The 21,769-nt window shown below is 46.9% G+C and overlaps 1 protein-coding gene across 2 annotated transcripts in view; it reads left to right on the top strand.

Moving 5' to 3' along the window:
* Positions 1 to 268: 268 nt before the first annotated feature.
* The window catches only part of LOC137432190 (homeobox protein aristaless-like 4), a 139,308-nt gene continuing 117,807 nt past the window's right edge, over positions 269 to 21,769 (top strand). Inside the window, exons 1-2 of one of the 2 annotated variants that reach the window (XM_068123897.2) lie at positions 269 to 493; positions 4,995 to 5,302. In XM_068123897.2, the coding sequence (XP_067979998.1) occupies positions 5,048 to 5,302 (255 nt within the window). In that variant the 5' untranslated portion in view covers positions 269 to 493; positions 4,995 to 5,047. The remainder of the gene's footprint in view (positions 494 to 4,994; positions 5,303 to 21,769) is intronic. The other variant, XM_068123896.2, reaches the window with a different exon arrangement.

Here is a 21,769-nt window from a genome sequence, read left to right on the forward strand (position 1 = left end):
GCCACCATGGTCAGCCATCCAAGGGAAGTTCAATGAGTGAAAGGTTCGAACCTCACCCGGCGAGCATCACCAGACACGTGATATACTCGAGGCAATGGCAGACCGAGGGTCGAGCGAAGCTGCCGGGACTGCCCTCGCCTTGGGCAGGGCTTCTGCGGGAAGGGTCCGGGGAGGTTCGGGGGGAGGGGGTCCGAGGGGTCCGGGGGGAGGGGGTTCGGGAAGGCGCCTCCCTGTTGGGGGGCGTTTGGGCGGCTCCATCGTCTGAGGCTTCACCGCCTTTATTGTCGGTCCCGGTGGCGAGGAAGAGCCAGTTGCGCTGCCGGAGCAGAGTTGAACGGGCTCCGCAAGTTATCTTCATACAGACAGGACTTGTTTGGAATCCTCAGGACGTCCAGGACATCCTGTGTGACTCTCAACCAGGATCGAGGGACATGCACCGGACCCTCTAGTCTCTGCTGCGGATCCTCCAAGCGGTGACGCTCCACTGTGCAAGGTCCGATGTGCTGCAAATCCTACTACACACTCCGTGACAACCACCGCGTGTACCCTCCACATAACTTGTACTACACACTCAGTGACAACCACCGCGTGTACCCTCCACATAACTTGTACTACACACTCCGTGACAACCACCGCGTGTACCCTCCACATAACTTGTACTACACACTCCGTGACAACCACCGCGTGTACCCTCCACATAACTTGTACTACACACTCCGTGACAACCACCGCGTGTACCCTCCACATAACTTGTACTACACACTCCGTGACAACCACCGCGTGTACCCTCCACATAACTTGTACTACACACTCAGTGACAACCACCGCGTGTACCCTCCACGACAACCACCGCGTGTACCCTCCACATAACTTGTACCACACACTCCGTGACAACCACCGCGTGTACCCTCCACATAACTTGTACTACACACTCCGTGACAACCACCGCGTGTACCCTCCACATAACTTGCACCACACACTCCGTGACAACCACCGCGTGTACCCTCCACATAACTTGCACCACACACTCCGTGACAACCACCGCGTGTACCCTCCACATAACTTGTACTACACACTCCGTGACAACCACCGCGTGTACCCTCCACATAACTTGTACCACACACTCCGTGACAACCACCGCGTGTACCCTCCACATAACTTGCACCACACACTCCGTGACAACCACCGCGTGTACCCTCCACATAACTTGCACCACACACTCCGTGACAACCACCGTGTGTACCCTCCACATAACTTGCACCACACACTCCGTGACAACCACCGTGTGTACCCTCCACATAATTTGTACTACACACTCCGTGACAACCACCGCGTGTACCCTCCACATAATTTGTACTGCACACTCCGTGACAACCACCGCGTGTACCCTCCACATAACTTGTACCACACACTCCGTGACAACCACCGCGTGTACCCTCCACACAACTTTTACCACACACTCCGTGACAACCACCGCGTGTACCCTCCACATAACTTGTACTACACACTCCGTGACAACCACCGCGTGTACCCTCCACATAACTTGTACTACACACTCCGTGACAACCACCGCGTGTACCCTCCACATAACTTGTACTACACACTCCGTGACAACCACCGCATGTACCCTCCACATAACTTGTACGACACACTCCGTGACAACCACCGCGTGTACCCTCCACACAACTTGTACTACACACTCCATGACAACCACCGCGTGTACCCTCCACATAACTTGTACCACACACTCAGTGACAACAACCGCGTGTACCCTCCACACAACTTGTACTGCACACTTCGTGACAACCACCGCATGTACCCTCCACATAACTTGTACGACACACTCCGTGACAACCACCGCGTGTACCCTCCACACAACTTGTACTACACACTCCATGACAACCACCGCGTGTACCCTCCACATAACTTGTACCACACACTCAGTGACAACAACCGCGTGTACCCTCCACACAACTTGTACTGCACACTCCGTGACAACCACCGCGTGTACCCTCCACATAACTTGTACCACACACTCCATGGCAACCACTGCGTGTTCCATTCGGTCAACCACACACTCCGTGGCAACCACTGCGTGTACCATTCACTCAACCACACACTCCGTGACAACCACGGCGTGTACCATCCACACACACACTCCGTGACAACCACCGCGTGTACCACTCGCTCAACCACACACTCCGTGACAACCACTGCGTGTACCATTCGCTCAACCACACACTCCGTGACAACCACCGCGTGTACCCTCCACATAACTTGTACCACACACTCCATGACTACCAATGCGTGTACCATTCGCTCAACCACACACTCCGTGGCAACCACTGCGTGTACCTTTCGCTCAACCACACACTCCGTGATAACCACCGCGTGTACCCTCCACATAACTTGTATCACACACTCCATGACAACCAATACGTGTACCATTCACTCAACCACACACTCCGTGACAACCACGGCGTGTACCAGCCACACAACTTGTACTACACACACCGTGACAACCACCGCGTTTACCATTCGCTCAACCACACACTCCGTGACAGCCACCGCGTGTACCCGATGCTCAACCACACACTCCGTGACAACCAACGCGTGTACCCTATGCTCAACTTGTACTACACACTCCGTGACATCCACCGCGTGTACCCTCCACATAACTTGTACCACACACTCCCTGACAACCAATGCGTGTACCCTACTCTCAACCACACACTCCCTGACAACCACCGCGTGTACCATTCGCTCAACCACACACTCCGTGACAACCACCGCGTGTACCCGATGCTCAACCACACACTCCGTGACAACCAACGCGTGTACCCTATGCTCAACTTGTACTACACACTCCGTGACAACCACCGCGTGTACCCTCCACACAACTTGTACCACACACTCCCTGACAACCAATGCGTGTACCCTACTCTCAACCACACACTCCCTGACAACCACCGCGTGTACCATTCGCTCAAACACACACTCCCTGACAGCCACCGCGTGTACCATTCGCTGAACCACACACTCCGTGACAACCACCGCGTGTACCCTCCACTTAACCTGCACCACACACTCCATGACAACCAACGCGTGTACCATTCGCTCAACCACACACTTCGTGACAATCACCGCGTGTACCCTCCGCTCAACCACACACTCCCTGACAGCCACCGCGTGTACCCTCCGCTCAACCACACACTCCATGACAACCACCGCGTGTACCCTCCACTTAACCTGCACCACACACTCCATGACAACCAACGCGTGTACCATTCGCTCAACCACACACTTCGTGACAACCACCGCGTGTACCCTCCGCTCAACCACACACTCCATGACAACCACCGCGTGTACCCTCCGCACAACTTGTACCACACAATCCGTGACATCCACCGCGTGTACGATTCGCTCAACTTGCACAACACACTCCGTGACAACCACCGCGTGTACCCTCCACACAACTTGTACCACACACTCCCTGACAACCACCACGTGTACCATTCGCTCAACCACACACTCCCTGACAACCACCGCGTGTACCATTCGCTGAACCACACACTCCGTGACAACCACCGCGTGTCCCTCCGCACAACTTGTACCACACAATCCGTGACATCCACCGCGTGTACCATTCGCTCAACTTGCACAACACACTCCGTGACAACCACCGCGTGTACCCTCCACACAACTTTTACCACACACTCCGTGACAACCACCGCGTGTACCATCCGTTCAACCACACACTCCATGACAACCCCTGCGTGTACCGTCCACTCAACCACACACCCCATGACAACCCCTGTGTGTACCATCAGCTCAACCACACACTCCGTGACAACAACCGCGTGTACCCTCCACACAAGTTTACTCCACACTCCGTGACAACCACCGCGTGTAACCTCCACATAACTTGTACCACACACTCCGTGACAACAACCGCGTGTACCATCCGTTCTACCTCACACTCCATGACAACCACCGAGTGCACCATCCACGCAACCACACACCCCATGACAACCACCGCGTGTACCATCCGTTCAACCTCACACTCCATGACAACCACCGCGTGCACAATCCATTCAACCACACACTCAATGACAACCCCTGAACGTACCGTCCGCTCAACTACAAAGTCCATGACAACCACAACCAGTACCATCCGCACAACATGACACTCCGTGACAACCACCGCATGTACCGTCCGCACAACTTGTACCACAAACTCTGTGACAACCACCGCGTGTACCCTCCACACAACCTGAACCACAAACTCCGTGACAACCACCGCGTGTACCCTCCACACAATTACACACTCCGTGACAACCACCGCGTGTACCCTCACACAGCCACACACTCCATGACAACCACCGCGTGTACCATCTGCTCAACCACTCACTCTGTGACAACCACCGTGTGTACCCTCCTCACAACCACACAGTCCGTGACAACCACCGCGTGTACCCTCCACACAACTACACACTCTGTGACAACCACCGCATGTTCCCGTCACACAACGACACACTCCGTGACAACCACCGTGTGTACCCTCGCACAACCACACACTCCATGACAACCACCGCGTGTACCGTTCAACCACACACTCCATGACAACACCTGTGTGTGCCGTCCGCTCAACCACTCAATCCATGACAACCACCGCGTGCACCATCCACACAACCACTCACTCGGTGACAACCACCGCGTGTACCTTCCGCACAACTTGTACCAAACACTCCCTGAATGTCCAGAAATCGAATGTTTGCAGCAGCACCAAGTCGGAAATACATAATCAATAAATATTGGGTGTATATTATGGAAGTTGAAGAAAGGTGCGTTAAATTACCTTGACGTAAGGAATTAAGGTGCTGGCTGGATCCCCTTATGGAAGCGACACTATATGTTAAAAACACCTGTGGTTTGTAACGGTGTTTGTGGATCAAGAATATTTTTAGGTAATTAACAGATTATTTTGGCTATAGGTCTGCAGTAACTGGACCGTTAAAAGGTGCTGCTGCTGAGGTGCAGAGGGACCATGGACGCCACTTTCCTGAGTGCAAACTCCGGCCCGGGACCTCTGAAGGTGTCGCACGACAAGCCCAATGAAGTCGGAATGGATCGCGCCGACGTCCCCGGAGTGAAAGCTGCGAAAAAGCGAAGGAATCGTACAACCTTCACGAGCTACCAGTTGGAGGAGCTTGAGAAGGTCTTCCAAAAGACCCACTACCCAGACGTGTATGCGCGGGAGCAGCTGGCGCTGCGCACCGATCTTACGGAGGCACGGGTACAGGTATGTTACATTTCTTGCAACATTTAAACCCAGAAGGGATACATATATGGACTCGTATATTTGTATGTATGTGTATATATATATATATATATATATATATGTTTAGAAGCTCCAGAGGTGTGAGGGTCTAAGTGCAAAACATTTGATTCTGCACGTTGCATCATTTACGTGTCCATCAGTGGTGTAAGCGGGTGTGGAATAAATAGTCAGGAACATCTTTACCCTGCGCTCGCGAAGCGAAAACGGGGTTAAGCAATCTTGTGCGTTCGTGTGCCGTGTGCCGTACGTGTGCCGTGTGCTGTACGTGTGCTGTACGTGTGCCGTGTGCTGTACGTGTGCCGTGTGCTGTACATGTGCCGTGTGCTGTACATGTGCCGTGTGCTGTGCATGTGCCGTGTGCTGTACATGTGCCGTGTGCTGTGCATGTGCTGTACATGTGCCGTACGTGTGCCGTGTGCAGTACGTGCATACGTGCGTACGTGTGGCGTGTGCCGTACGTATGCTGCACTAGTGCCGTGTGCTGTACAAGTGCCGTGTGCTGTACATGTGCCGTGTGCCGTACGTGTGTCGTGTGCTGTACGTGTGCCGTGTTCCGTACGTGTGCCGTGACCCGTACGTGTGCCGTACGTGTGCCGTGTGCTGTACGTGTCTGCATTTTAAAAATTCATTTTCTCGGCAACCGTTGGTCCGTTTTGCACGACATTTTACCATAGGAGGGCCTCATCCTCCAGAATATTTTAATGATAATTATAACGTCAAAGGTCACGTGGTACAGACGCCATCTTGGAAAAAATCGAAAAAAGTTGCACATATATATATATATCTCCGAAACCGCTCCATGGAAAAAATTTAAACATGGCTCATTGTCAAGCACTCCCCTTGGGGAATAAGATATGTTAATGATGATGTTATCGGTGCCTTCGTTATGACGTCATAATTCGACAAGTACAACGCTTGATCTGATCAGTATGAATAAAACAAAAATTCCTCTGCAACTGTTAGACCGATGGACACGAAATTTTCAGAATATGTGAAGCTCCTCCTGTAGAATATTGTAATGATAGTCATGACGTCATAGGTCATGTGGTACAGGCGCCATCTTGGCAAAACCGAAAAAAGGTTTCACCTCTATGTCTCCAAAACCGCTGCATGGAAAAAATTGAAACGTGGCTCATTGTAAAGAACTCCATATGGGGAATAGGTGTTGTTAACGATGACGTCATTGGTGCCATAATTATGATGTCATAATTCGGCAAGGACAACGCTTAGTCTGATCAGTTTGAAATTTATTGGGCGTGATCTATGCAACAATTATATTAGAGAATATAAATTTATGATGTCATCGTTCACGTGGCCTGGCAGCCATATTGGATCAACGAAAAAAAATGTTCAAGAACAGAAGAGTTGGCTCGCAACAAGTTGACTGTGCAGGGTAAGTATTCTATGAATACCATCTAGTTCCTTGTGTGATGAGAATCATTCATCTACTGCTACAAATGTCACTGATGAAGACGAAAGTCGAAGCTGTGTGTCCCCGGGTGATGTAATGCAGTGAAAAGTGTTAGTTTTACTAATTATGACGACTTGAGTTGTACAAATTTGTTGCGTGGATTAGTGCATGATGCTTCTGACAATCTAGGGAAAGAAAACACACACACACACACACACACACACACACACACACACACACACACACACACACACACACACACACACACAGACAATCATTGAACATGAGGACGTCATGCTCACGTATGACCTGATGATTCCATCGAGCGTGAACATAGAAAACAAAGCATTGCGTCCGGACGTTGTACTCAGGAACAAAAAGGAAAAGACAGCATTGATGATTGAGATATCGGTACCCAGCGATTTTAGCCGAAACAACGCAGGTATCAAGAAAATAACCAAATACCAGGACCTCAAAAACGACGTCAAGAGATCTTGGAAGCTGAAGAGCATCGAAATTGTACCTGTGATTAATTGTAGCAACAGGAATGATGAAGAAGAACCTCACGGAGATTTTATAAACCATCCCCGGGAATATTACCACAAATTAACTACAAGTGGAGGAAATACGGGGTTCGGTGACGACAAAGATCCCTTGGAACAAAACTCTGAAAAAGTTGAACAGTTTGGTCCATGAACTGTGATCCTTTACCGAAGAGGAGGTGGATACTTTGGGTCCTGGGAGGACTCCGTTCCACCTTCTGAAACCCGCAAATGGAGAGAACAACCAACAATAACAACACATACACACATACACACACACACACACACACACACACACACACACACACACATATATATATATATATATATGTATATATATATACATACACACACACTCACATACACAAATATACACACACACACACACACACACACACACACACACACACACACACACACCTGAAAAACGTGATGAAATGGAAAACCATTCCCTAAAAAGCCAATGGAAATGTGTAAGGCTTCATTTTTTGTGCCACAGTATAATGTAAGATATTGTTACCCTGCGTTCATGAAGCGAAAAGCGGGGGTAAGCAATCGCTGCGTACGTGTGCTGTGTCTGCATTTTAAAAATTCATTTCCTCTGCAACTGTTAGTCCGATGAACAAGAAATTTTCAGGATATGAGCAGCTCCTCCTGTAGAATTGTTCTGATGATAATTATGACGTCATAGGTCACGTGGGTACAGGCGCCATCTTGGAAAAATCGAAAAAAGTTGCAACTTTATATCTCCAAAACCACTCCATGGAAAAAATTGAAATATGGCTCAATGTCACAATGTCAAGCACTCCCCTTGGGGAATAAGATATGTTAATGATGATGTCATCAGTACCGCAATAATGACGTCATAATTCGGCAAGTACAATGCTTGATTCGATCAGTATGAATTTTTTTGTCTGCAATTCTTGGACCGATTTACACGAAATTTTCACCATAGGAGCGCCTCCTCTTGTAGAATATTTTAATGATAATTATGACCTCATAGTTCAGCGGTAAATGCGCCATCTTACAAAAACCGAAAAACTTTGCCCCTCTATATCTCCGACCCCGCTCCATGGAAAAAAATTGAAACATGCCTCATTGTAAAGTACTCCCCATGGGGAATAAGATATGTTAATGATGATGTCATCGGTGCCTTCATTAAAATTCATTTTCTTGGCACGAAATTTTTCTCTGCCTCGAGAAAATATTTTATTCATAATTATGACGGCATAGGTCACGTGGTATGGACGCCATCTTGAAAAAACGTTACACCTCTATATCTCCCAAACCGCACCATGGAAAAAATTTAAACGTGGCTCATTGTCAAGCACTCCCCTTGGGGAATAAGATACGTTAATCATTACGCTATTGGTGCCATAATTATGACGTCATAATTCGACAGGGACAACGCTTAGTCTGATCAGCTTGAAATTTATTGAGCGTGATCTATGCAACAATTATATTAGAGAATATAAATTTATGATGTCATCACTCACGTGGTCTGGCAGCCATATTGGATCAAATTTTTTAAACCTTCAAAAACAGACGCGTTGGCTCGCACCAAGTTGACTGCGCAGGGTAAGTATTCTAAGAATACCATCTAGTTTTTATGAAGTTATATCCACGGCAAATAAAATCAGGTCGCTACATCGTAAAGATGCTACGGACCAGTTAAAGAAGCGGTATTTCTGCTGAGAGCGTCGCTTCTGACCTTACAGCACCCCTTGAACGAAACAAGCGGGCACTGTTTGAAACTTCGCGCGTGGAATGGATTTAAAGCTTGCACGGTTCGGGATTCAAAGCTTGCACGGATCGGGATTCAAAGCTTGCACGGTTCGGGATTCAAAGCTTGCACGGTTCGGGATTCAAAGCTTGCACGGTTCGGGATTCAAAGCTTGCACGGTTCGGGATTCAAAGCTTGCACGGTTCGGGATTCAAAGCTTGCACGGTTCCGGATTCAAAGCTTGCACGATTCGGGATTCAAATTGTGCACGGTTCGGGATTCAAATATTGCACGGTTCGGGATTCAAAGCTTGCACGGTCCGGGATTGAAAGCTTGCACGGTTCGGGATTCAAACCTTGCACGATTCGGGATTCAAATCTTGCACGGTTCGGGGTTCAAGCCTTGCACGGTTCGGGATTCAAGTCCTTCACGGTTCGGGATTCAAATCTTGCACGGTTCGGGATTCAAATCTTGCACGGTTCGGGATTCAAGCCTTGCACGGTTCGGGATTCAAAGCTTGCACGGTTCAGGATTCAAAGGTTGCACGGTCCGGGATTGAAAGCTTGCACGGTTCGGGATTCAAACCTTGCACGATTCGGGATTCAAATCTTGCACGGTTCGGGGTTCAAAGCTTGCACGGTTCGGTATTCAAGCCTTGCACGGTTCGGGATTCAAAGCTTGCACGGTTCGGGATTCAAAGCTTGCACGGTTCGGGATTCAAATCTTGCATGGCTCGGGATTCAAACCTTGCATGGTTCGGGATTCAAAGCTTGCACGGTTCAGGATTCAAAGGTTGCACGGTCCGGGATTGAAAGCTTGCACGGTTCGGGATTCAAACCTTGCACGATTCGGGATTCAAATCTTGCATGGCTCGGGATTCAAACCTTGCATGGTTCGGGATTCAAATCTTGCACGGTTCGGGATTCAAGCCTTGCACGGTTCGGGATTCAAAGCTTGCACGGTTCAGGATTCAAAGGTTGCACGGTCCGGGATTGAAAGCTTGCACGGTTCGGGATTCAAACCTTGCACGATTCGGGATTCAAACCTTGCACGGTTCGGGGTTCAAAGCTTGCACAGTTCGGTATTCAAGCCTTGCACGGTTCGGGATTCAAAGCTTGCACGGTTCGGGATTCAAAGCTTGCACGGTTCGGGATTCAAATCTTGCATGGCTCGGGATTCAAACCTTGCATGGTTCGGGATTCAAACCTTGCACGGTTCGGGATTCAAATCTTGCATGGTTCGGGATTCAAACCTTGCACGGTTCGGGATTCAAATCTTGCACGGTTCGAAATGTCAGTGCGTGGAATGGATTCCAATCATATAACAAATATCCACGTCATGTGAATGCCAGATGTCGGGATAAGTTTACAGCTACACACTTCTTAAACACAATCACGTCTTTTACAATCGTACAACTTGCCATTTTTATGATGTTTACATTGGAAAGAACAACGATTTGGAAACCGTCTACAAATGCACCTAATTTTACCGTAAAACGTTTTATCGTTGATTCGCCTAATGTTACCGTTAAACGTTTTAACGTCGATTCGCCTGTTACCGTTAAACGTTTTGACGTTGATTTGTCTAATGTTACCGTTAGACGTTTTAACGTTGACTCACTCAATGTTACCGTTAAACGTTTCACGTCGATTCGCCCAATTGTAACGTACGTCGATGCACCAAATTCTAGCGTCAAAGTTTCACGTCGATACAGCAAATTATAGCGTTAAACATTTCACGTCGATACAGCAAATTCTAGCGTCAAACATTTCACGTCGATACACCAAATTCTAGCATGAAACATTTCACGTCGATACACCAAATTCTAGCGTCAAACATTTCACGTCGATACACCAAATTCTAGCATGAAACATTTCACGTCGATACACCAAATTCTCGCATGAAACATTTCACGTCGATACACCAAATTATAGCGTCAAACGGTTGCCGCCGATTCACCCAACTTTTCTGTCAAACGTTTGATGTTCATTCACCCAATTTTACCGTTAAACGGTTGACGCCGACTCACCCAATTTTACCGTCAAACGTTTGAAGTCGATTCGCCCAATTTTACCGTCAAACGTTTGAAGTCGATTCGCCCAATTTTACCGTCAAACCTTTGAGGTCGATTCACCCAATTTTACCGTCAAACGTTTGAGGTCGATTCACCCAATTTTACCGTTAAACGTTTGAGGTCGATTCACCCAATTTTACCGTTAAACGTTTGAGGTCGATTCACCCAATTTTACCCGTAAACATTTGATGTTGATTCGCCCAATTTTACCGTTAAACGTTTGAGGTCGACTCACCCTATTTTACCGTCAAACGCTGCACATTGATTCATCCTATTTTACCGTGAAACGTTTGACGTCGATTCGCTCTATTTTAACAATCAAACGTTTGACGTCGATTCACCCAAATTTACCGTCAAAAGTTTTACATTGATTCACCATGTTTTACCGTCAAACGTTTCATGTTTATTCGTGAGATATGATTGCACACGGGGGTTATTCATTTTTCACGTGCACTTTTGCTTTGTTATAAGGCGACATATAAAACATGTAGATTAATATGTTTTGAGTGAATTTGACATCTTCATCGCATTCGTGGCAATACCCAAAATCCGTGTTTCCCGCTTTCATGCCGTGTGCTGAAAACAAAATGGCGGCGAGGAAGGCATCAAAAAAAAAAAAACATATATATATATATGTATATGTACAGTCACGTGAAAAAGTAAGTACACCCCATGTAAAGTTTTGACTTTTTCAACATATTTCAACATACAGCTATTTGATCTTCACTTCAACAATATTGATAGATAAAGGTGATATAATACAACAAACATCATGAAACATTTACATTTTGTAGTCCATTGTATCTATCTATAATTCCACTAATCTCTGTGTGTATGTTTGTTTGTATGTTTGTCTGTGACCGCTGTTTCTCGACAACCACGGGTCCGATATACTTGAAACTTGCCAGGTATATTGCTGGGGACCCGAGGATGTGCCTTTTCAAGGTTTGAAATTAATCGGACAAGTAGTTACCGAGCTATGGCGATTTAGCCGTTCGCCGTTCGCTTTGGCGTTGCGAATGGACCAAACCATTTCATGTAAATAGAGGGGGGGGTTCTGTGGTCGTTGCGAATGGACCAAACCATTTGATGTAAATAGAGGGGGGGGGGATTGTCACCGTACTCGCAAGCCGTTCGCTTTGCCTTTGGCTTTGCGAATGGACCAAACCATTCCATGTAAATAGAGGGGGGGGATATAATTTTAGATATATATATAGTACGGGCATGCCCTAGTAATTTAAATGAACATAAATGCCAATTTCACATGTGGAAAAAGTAAGTACACCCTTGGCTCTAATAGGTGGTATTGCCCCCTTTGGCAGAAACAACCTCAAGTAGACGTTTCTTATAACTGTCTACTAGTCTCTGACATCGACTGGGAGAAATTTTTGCCCAATCCTCCATGCAGAATTCTTTCAGCTGTGCGATGTTTGAGTGATTTCTTGCATGCATAGCTCGTTTCAAATCCCCCCACAACATCTCGATGGGATTTACGGGCTTTGACTTGGCCATTCCAGAACCCTCCATTTCTTTCTTTTCAGCCATTCCTTGGTGGATTTACTGGTATGTTTAGGGTCATTGTCATGTTGCAAGGTCCACCTTCGGTTGAGCTTCAACTTTCCGACAGATGGCCTCACATTATCCTCAAGCACCCTCTGGTACAATGAAGAATTCATTGTGGATTCTATGATCGTGAGCTGCCCAGGCCCTGATGCAGCAAAGCTGCCCCAATCCATAATATTTCCACCACCATGCTTTACAGTTGGTATCAGGTTCTTGTGGTCAAATGCTGTCTTTGGTTTTTGCCAAACATGTCTTCTGGTACTGTGGCCAAATAGCTCTACCTTTGACTCATCTGTCCAGAGCACATTGTTCCAGAAGCTTTCGAAATTAAGTAATTGTTCACAATTGTGTTTTTGTCGAAACTGTACTTATCTTTCGGTGCGTGTACCTATAGTGTGTCCTTAGGAAGATTCTCGGTGTTAATTTTTCATACCTGTATAGAAAATCGGTGGTTAATTCGTGTCGCGTCTTTTGAGGCCTTGTAGGCTACCGTGTCCTACCTTGAGGTTTTGTTTTTCTCTCAGCTGTCCGTCAATTGTGCTCCAATTACTTTTGTTCTTTCAGTTTTTCCCAGTCTTTTCACCGCATACGTCTTTGTTTAAAATCTCAACTCAAAAAAACAATAATGAAAAATAAATATTTCCTTCTTTATTCTTATTCGTTGTTCTTATTCGTTTATTCATTGTTCTTATTCGTTAGTTCGTTCTTCGATCACGTGTTTCACCTCCATTTCCCCAGATAGTTTTCACTTAAATTTAAAAATGTTTAAACTTTCCCCTGAAGTAATGTATTCTGTCGTATATTATAACACCTTTTTCTTCTTCTTCTTTAAAAGGGTGTTTTCGACTTGCTCACCAAATCTATTCATTCCAAAAAAAAATTCCATCTCTTACAGTTCCTCTTTCCTACATTCCCTAAACTCTCCTGCACTCCATCCCCCCTCCAGCGTCCTCAAACGTATTTTTGACTCGAAGGTCACAAGAAACTCATTTTGCAATAAATATTTGTTTCCCATTAATCGTACACTTTCTAAAATCCAATCTCACCCCTCTCCTCCAAATCTTCCCACTCACCACTCCCCTCCAAATCTTCCCCATCACCCCTCCCCTCCAAAACTTCCCCATCACCCCTCCCCTCCAAATCTCCCCCCTCCCCCCTCCCCTCAAAATCTTCCCCATCACCCCTCCCCTCCAAATCTCCCCACTTGACCCTCCCCTCCAAATCTTCCCCATCACCAATCTCTTTCAAATCTTCCCCATCACCCCTCCCCTCCAAATCTCTCCCATCTCCCATCCCTTTCAAATCCCCCCCTTGTCCCTTCCCTCCTAAACTCCCCCCTAGCCCTTCCCCTTCAAATCTCCCCACCATCATTTCTTCTCCATTTCCCCCCTCTCACCCCTCCTCCTCAAAGCCTCCTCCCCACTTCCTCCCCCCTTCCAACTCTCACCTCCATCTCCCCCAACCTTCTGCCTCGCTCTTCCTCCTCCTCAAATAACACCTCACTGTGCCTCACCCAATCACCATTAAACCTTTTGTCTGCCCCATCCTTCCCTTTCTCCGAGCTATTCTGAAATCTCTGACACACCTTCAACAGCCCTCCCTACCTCTTCCTCCTCTTCCACATCTTACCCTACCCCTCCCCCCCCTGTTCTGTATCCGATGCTCCCCCTTCCTCTTCATTAACGGTATGGACCTAAAACATCCGGGGCCTTCGCTCAAACTTGACTGATCTCTCCATGCAGGTTGCTTCTGACAAACCAGACGTGATCTGCTTAACAGAAACTTTCCTCCTTCACGATGTCTCTGATTCCTTAGTATCTCTCCCGGGTTACTCCCTCCTCCGGTATGATAGAACTGAGCCTCGTCCTGGAGGTGGGGTTGCTATCTTTATAAAAAAAACTCTCTTCCTCACTCGCCCTGCACTGCCCTCTCTCCACCTCACCACCAGGAATACCTTTGGCTACGGCTTCCCCTTCGCTCCCACCTTTTGTTCATATGTGTGTTGTACCGTCCACCAATCAGCGATGACTCCATCTACATCTCACTGTCTGATAATATGGACCAACTTCTATCTACCCATCCCAACTCTCTCTTCCTCATATGTGGTGATTTCAATTGTCACCATGCCAGTTGGCTGGGTGTGGGTACCTCTCTCACCAGCCATGGCTCCTCAGCAATGGACTGCTGCGACTCACTGGGACTGACACAATCTGTCAATTTCCCGACTCGGATCTCAATCAACGGAGTATCTTCTCTTCTGGACTTGGTTATGAGTTATGACTAACTTCCCTGAAAATGTCTGCTGCGCTTCTTCTGCTCCAATCGGCTCATCTGATCATGTTCTTGTTAAAGTGGACATCTCTCTGACCATTCTCAGAGAGCCTCTTCAGCGTCGACGAGTCTGGCATTTCACTCAGGACAACTGGCACGGTCTTCAAGCAGCCATCAATCATCTGGACTGGTCTCCCATCTCGACCGCCTCTGACATCAACTCATCCTGGGAATTCTTCCAAATAGTCAGGGCCCTTAGGGATATTTTGGGGCCGTTTGGTTCAAATTCTTTCAAAAGCACAGAATTTGGCCCAGATGTTGCCCATGCCATACTCTTTCGATTTTTGACGGGCGCCAAGACGGGCGCCCCCCCCCCCGGGGGGCCCATATTGGCGAAATACTAAATGGCCGCCACCCGGATTAGAGGAAAATCAGTTAAATAACCAAAAGGGTTGGAATCATGTATGATACCACTTTTCAGGGGTTATCGAGGTCGAGGAATCCAATTATGATGTTATTTTGATGATTCGAGGTCAAGGTCAACCCTCAAGGTCATCTTAAAGGTCATTTTTGAGTCAAACATGTCGGTTTTTGAGTTTTTTGTCAAGATTTACGCGAGGTTCACCATTTTATGTTTCTGGGTTGGGTAATCGAACTCTGACCTTATTTTTGACAATTAGAGGAAATATTTACATGTCTATTTCCTAATTTTCAGGCATATGCAGTTCATCAGTCGAATTACAAAGGTACGGATTTTGATGTTTTATGAACTGTATGCCATATCCTTGTGTTTAATTTTTGTGCGATCATGATCCGGGTTCATGTATACATGATTGTATACATGTCATAAATATGACGTCATAGGTCATGTGACCTGGCGGCCATATTGGATTTTATGAAAACCTTTAAAAAAGGATCCCTGCCTTCATTTTTCGATCGATTCATTTTGAACTTTGACCGCTTATAGTACGCCATGTGATTGGATGCATATCCTAATTATGACGTCATAGGTCAGGTGACATGGTGGGATGGACCGGTATGGTCCCCGGATCATACCGCCCTTGGCGCCCGTCAAAAATCGAAAGAGTATGGCATGGGCAACATCTGCGCCAAATTTGATGCTTTTGGAAGAATTTGAACCAAAATATCCCTAAGGGCCCTGACTAAAAGTAAATTGCTCTCTCTCATGCACAGATTTATCCCATCTCGTCTTCAGTTGTCATACCCTTCCTCCCATCCATGGTACACGGAATCTTGTGGTGAGGCTGTTGCCCAGAAACAACTTGCCTTCGTCTCCTGGAAAGCAAATCCAACGGAAGGAAATCTCATTTCCTTTCACAAAGCCAGAAACAAGTGTGTGTCCACCCTCAGGAGAGCCAGGAAACAATATCTCTCCATTCTCAAGACCGAACTCTCTTATCTGTCTCCCTTTTCCAAATCCTGGTGGCATCTGGTCAAATCTGTTTCTGGTGTTTGTTCCCCCTCCATCCCCTCCCTTACCTCAAACGGCTACACAGCTGACTCCGCACGTGAAAAGGCTGAATGCCTCAACTCTGTGTTTGCCTCTAAATCTTGTGTCCCAAACACATCACTCTCTGTACCCACCATACCGAGTCGTATCCAGCTGCTCCTGGACTCTGTGTCCTTTCCTCCTGACAAGGTGGATAAGTTTTTGTCAAACCTCGACTCTGATTCTGCAACTGGACCAGATAGCATCAGCCCATGGGTCCTAAAATCCTGTTCTTCCGCTCATTCCCTCCCTCTCTCTGTTCTCTTCACCCTCTCTTTTGCGCAAGGCCATCTGCCATCTGCTTGGAAATCAGCCCACATCACCGCTTTACACAACAAAGGTGCAAAAACATATCCTTGCAACAACAGACCAATCAGCCTTCTCCCAATTATCAGCAAAGTCATGGAATCCATCATTGCTTCGGATATGAAATCTTTCCTCTTCTCCAATGGCTTGATCTCTGATCATCAATTTGGTTTCAGACCAGGTCACTCTACTCTGGACATGCTGCCTCCGCTGTCTCAACAGTGGATGGAGGTCCTCAATGCCAAACAGGAAATTAGAGCTGTCTCCCTTGACATATCATGTGCCTTCGATATGGTCTGGCACCCAGCTCTGCTCACCAAACTCTCCTCCTTTGGTATCCATGGAAATCTCCACTCATGGCTGGCGGACGTCCTCTCTAGTCGCCGTCAACATGTGGCCCTGAATGGGTTTCTCTCATCTCCCCTTCCTGTTCAGGCTGGAGTTCGCCAAGGCAGTGTTCTGGGCCCTGTGCTTTTTCTGGTCTTCTTCAATGATCTCTCTGACTCTTTTGAAAATCCTCTCTATCTCTTTGCTGATGACTCCACTCTCTGCCGCTCCATTCCTCATCCCTCAGATCGGCAGTCTGCAGCCCCCTCACTCTCTGCAGACCTGGACAAAATCACAGAATGGGCAAACAAGTGGAACATGTTTTTCAATCCTGACAAATCTCACACTCTTACAATGTCTCCCCGAAAAGACCGACGGGACAACCCTCCCATCCACTTTCTGAATAATCCTCTCCAATAAGTTCTGTCACTCAAGCTTTTGGGTCTCACTATCTGCCATGGTCTTTCGTGGGAAAACCACATTTCCAAGCTGGCCTCCAAAGCCAGTCGCCGACTGGGCATCCTGCGTCGTGCGAAGTCCTTCCTTGGCACACCTGAGCTCCTTACCACATACAAGGCTTGCATCTGCAGCTCAATGGAGTACTGCTCTCTCCTCTGGGCTGGTGCTCCTGCGTCACACCTAGCTCATCTTCACGCTGTTGAAACCAAAGCGTTCAGAATCATTGGAATCTCCCGCGATGAAGCTATCTCCGAGGGCCTTTCACTTACTCACCGCAGGCAGGTTGGTGGTCTTTCCGTCTTCTACCAGCTCCTCTCCGGCCTTGCTCCACCAGCTCTCACTGGGCTCTGTCCCCCAAATATTCCTACAGGTCGCACAAGATCTGCCTGCAACCCTCTTATGGTTAAACTGCCAAAATCAAGACTCTCTTGTCACCTTCACTCCTTCATTCCTCTTTTCTCCTGGCTCTGGAACAGACTCCCCCACTCTCTTCAATCCCATTCCTCCCTCCAGGTCTTTAAAACAGCTGTTGACCACCATCTCTTATCTTCCCCCATCCGAAACCTTGATCTTTTCTACCCCCGCTAATTTCACCCCAAATCCACTTTTTTGAAATACCAACTTCTTTCCTGGAAGTCCTTGGTGTCCTTGTGTTTTATACTTCTCTCACCCCCCCTCCCCCTTCACACGCCTACTCCCCCAAGCCCTCTCCCTTCCACACATCTCCCAATGTCCCTGCTCTCAAATGTTGTTTTTGTGTACTTCCCCTTCTCTCCCCATCTTGTCTACTGCTCCCTCTTTTTATACATTTTGTTTGTCTGTTTGATTTTTTTTCCTGATAAATGTTAGCTCTTTGACGAGCCTCGATTCTGCATACAAAAAAAAAAAAAAAAAAAAACATGCTGGTCTTTGCCTCGGTGTTCATTGGCAAACTTTAGTCTTGCCCTGATGTTCTTTCTGGACAGCAAAGGTTTCCTCCTCGCACACCTCCCATGTAGATCAAATTTGTGCAGCCTCTTTCTAATGGTAGACTCGTGCACTTTGACATCAACAGTAGCAAGAGCTACCTGTAGGTCCCGTGATGACATTTTGGGGTTCTTAGAGACCTCTTTCAGCATCTTGCGGTCTGCTCTCGGGCTGAACTTGCTGGGGCGGCCTGGCCTGAACAAGTTGGCAGTTGTTTGGAATCTTCTCCACTTGTAAATGATCTTCCGGACAGTCGAATGATTGATGTCAAATTGTTTGGAGATCTTTTTAAATCCCTTCCCAGACTCGTCGGCATCTATAACCTTCTTTCTGAAGGCCTCAGAGAGCTCTTTTGATCTCGGCATGGTGACGCCGCACACTTCAACAACAAAGAGCAAACCAAACGAAATGTCTGAGGTTTAAATAAGACAGGTTCCTCCAAGATCTTCTCGAACGATGTTCCAATCATTTGCACCTGAGCTGGTACACCTGATTCTAATTTTAGGTATTTGAAGTAGTGATAAATGTCGGGGTGTACTTACTTTTTCCACATGCGAAATTTGCATTGATGTTTATTTAAATTATACAATGGACTACAAAATGTAAATGTTTCATGATATTTGTTATATTTTATCACCTTTATCTGTCAATATTGTTGATATGAAGATCAAATAGCTGTATGTTGAAATACTGTATGTTGAAATACTATATGTTGAAACATGTTGTAAATGTCAAAACTTTACATGGGGTGTCCTTACTTTTTCACGTGACCGTATATATGCATACATACATGCATTCACGACACACATACACACACGCACCCCCCCCCCGCCACACACATACCCCCCCTCCCTCACACACACACACACGCACCCCCTCCCCCCCCCCCACCACACACACACACACACGCAGGCACACACACACACACACACACACACACATACACACACGCACCCCCCCCCACACACACGCACCCCCCCCCCACACACACGCACCCCCCCATACACACATACACACGCACCTCCCCCCCACACACACACACATACACACGCACCCCCCCCCCACACACACACACGCACCCCCCTCCCCCCCACACACACACACACCCCCCCCCCACACACACACACACACGCACCCCCCCCCCCCCCCCCACACACACACACACACGGTGTGGTGTTGCACATTTCCATGTAGACTGACAATGGGAACCAGACTCGGTGATGTCATGGAATGAGCGTCCACTCCGAGTCTTGAGGGTCAGTGGTTCAAACCCGCCTGAGTCATGCCAATGACTTTATAAATGGTACGTGCTGCTTCACTTGGTACGTGCTGATGTCGTCACTCAGACTGCTGGGTGGCAGGTATGCGAGGTGGTGTATAAGTACCGATCAGGGCACTGCCGTCACTCGGTCTGCGAGGATCACGGGTATGCGAGCGCACGCGCGTGTAAACGTATAACTACGTGATGTGAAATAGTTTTGACATTTTCGTTCTTCCAGCGGCTCAAATAGAAATAAATGATATAAAACGTTGAAAGGAGAGATGTGTGGGTTTTACATCTTATAATGTGAAGCCATAATTAACGTTTCGGTAAGTAAGCGTTAAAGTGAAATGTGGCGAAGCTGTTAGATATAAACGTAAAAGAGGGAAGAATTCACTGATTTACACGTTGTACCACGTTTGTGAGTAACAGAGGGAAGAATTCGCAGATTTACACGTTGTACCACGTTTGTGAGTAACAGAGGGAAGAATTCGCTGATTTACACGTTGTACCACGTTTGTGAGTAACAGAGGGAAGAATTCGCAGATTTACACGTTATACCACGTTTGTGAGTAACAGAGGGAAGAATTCGCTGATTTACACATTGTACCACGTTTGTGAGTAACAGAGGGAAGAATTCGCAGATTTACACGTTGTACCACGTTTGTGAGTAACAGAGGGAAGAATTCGCAGATTTACACGTTGTACCACGTTTGTGAGTAACAGAGGGAAGAATTCGCTGATTTACACGTTATACCACGTTTGTGAGTAACAGAGGGAAGAATTCGCAGATTTACACGTTATACCACGTTTGTGAGTAACAGAGGGAAGAATTCGCTGATTTACACATTGTACCACGTTTGTGAGTAACAGAGGGAAGAATTCGCTGATTTACACATTGCACCACGATTGTGAGTAATAGGGGAAATAATTCGCTGATTTACACATTGTACCACGTTTGTGAGTAACAGAGGGAAGAATTCGCAGATTTACACGTTGTACCACGATTGTGAGTAATAGGGGAAATAATTCGCTGATTTACACGTTGTACCACGTTTGTGAGTAACAGAGGGAAGAATTCGCAGATTTACACGTTATACCACGTTTGTGAGTAACAGAGGGAAGAATTCGCTGATTTACACATTGTACCACGTTTGTGAGTAACAGAGGGAAGAATTCGCTAATTTACACATTGCACCACGATTGTGAGTAATAGGGGAAATAATTCGCTGATTTACACATTGTACCACGTTTGTGAGTAACAGAGGGAAAAATTCGCAGATTTACACGTTATACCACGTTTGTGAGTAACAGAGGGAAGAATTCGCTGATTTACACGTTGCACAACGTTTGTGAGTAACAGAGGGAAGAATTCGCTGATTTACACATTGTACCACGTTTGTGAGTAACAGAGGGAAGAATTCGCTGATTTACACATTGCACCACGATTGTGAGTAATAGGGGAAATAATTCGCTGATTTACACATTGTACCACGTTTGTGAGTAACAGAGGGAAAAATTTGCTGATGTACACGTTGTACCACGTTTGTGAGTAACAGAGGGAAGAATTCGCAGATTTACACGTTATACCACGTTTGTGAGTAACAGAGGGAAGAATTCGCTGATTTACACATTGTACCACGTTTGTGAGTAACAGAGGGAAGAATTCGCTGATTTACACATTGCACCACGATTGTGAGTAATAGGGGAAATAATTCGCTGATTTACACATTGTACCACGTTTGTGAGTAACAGAGGGAAAAATTCGCAGATTTACACGTTATACCACGTTTGTGAGTAACAGAGGGAAGAATTCGCTGATTTACACGTTGCACAACGTTTGTGAGTAACAGTTGGAAGAATTCGCTGATTTACACGTTGTACCACGTTTGTGAGTAACAGTTGGAAGAATTCGCTGATTTACACGTTGTACCACGTTTGTGAGTAACAGTTGGAAGAATTCGCTGATTTACACGTTGTACCACGTTTGTGAGTAACAGAGGGAAGAATTCGCT

This window comes from Myxine glutinosa, chromosome 8 (genome assembly GCF_964187855.1).
Source record: "Myxine glutinosa chromosome 8, kmMyxGlut1.1, whole genome shotgun sequence".
Classification (NCBI taxonomy): Eukaryota; Metazoa; Chordata; class Myxini; order Myxiniformes; family Myxinidae; genus Myxine; species Myxine glutinosa.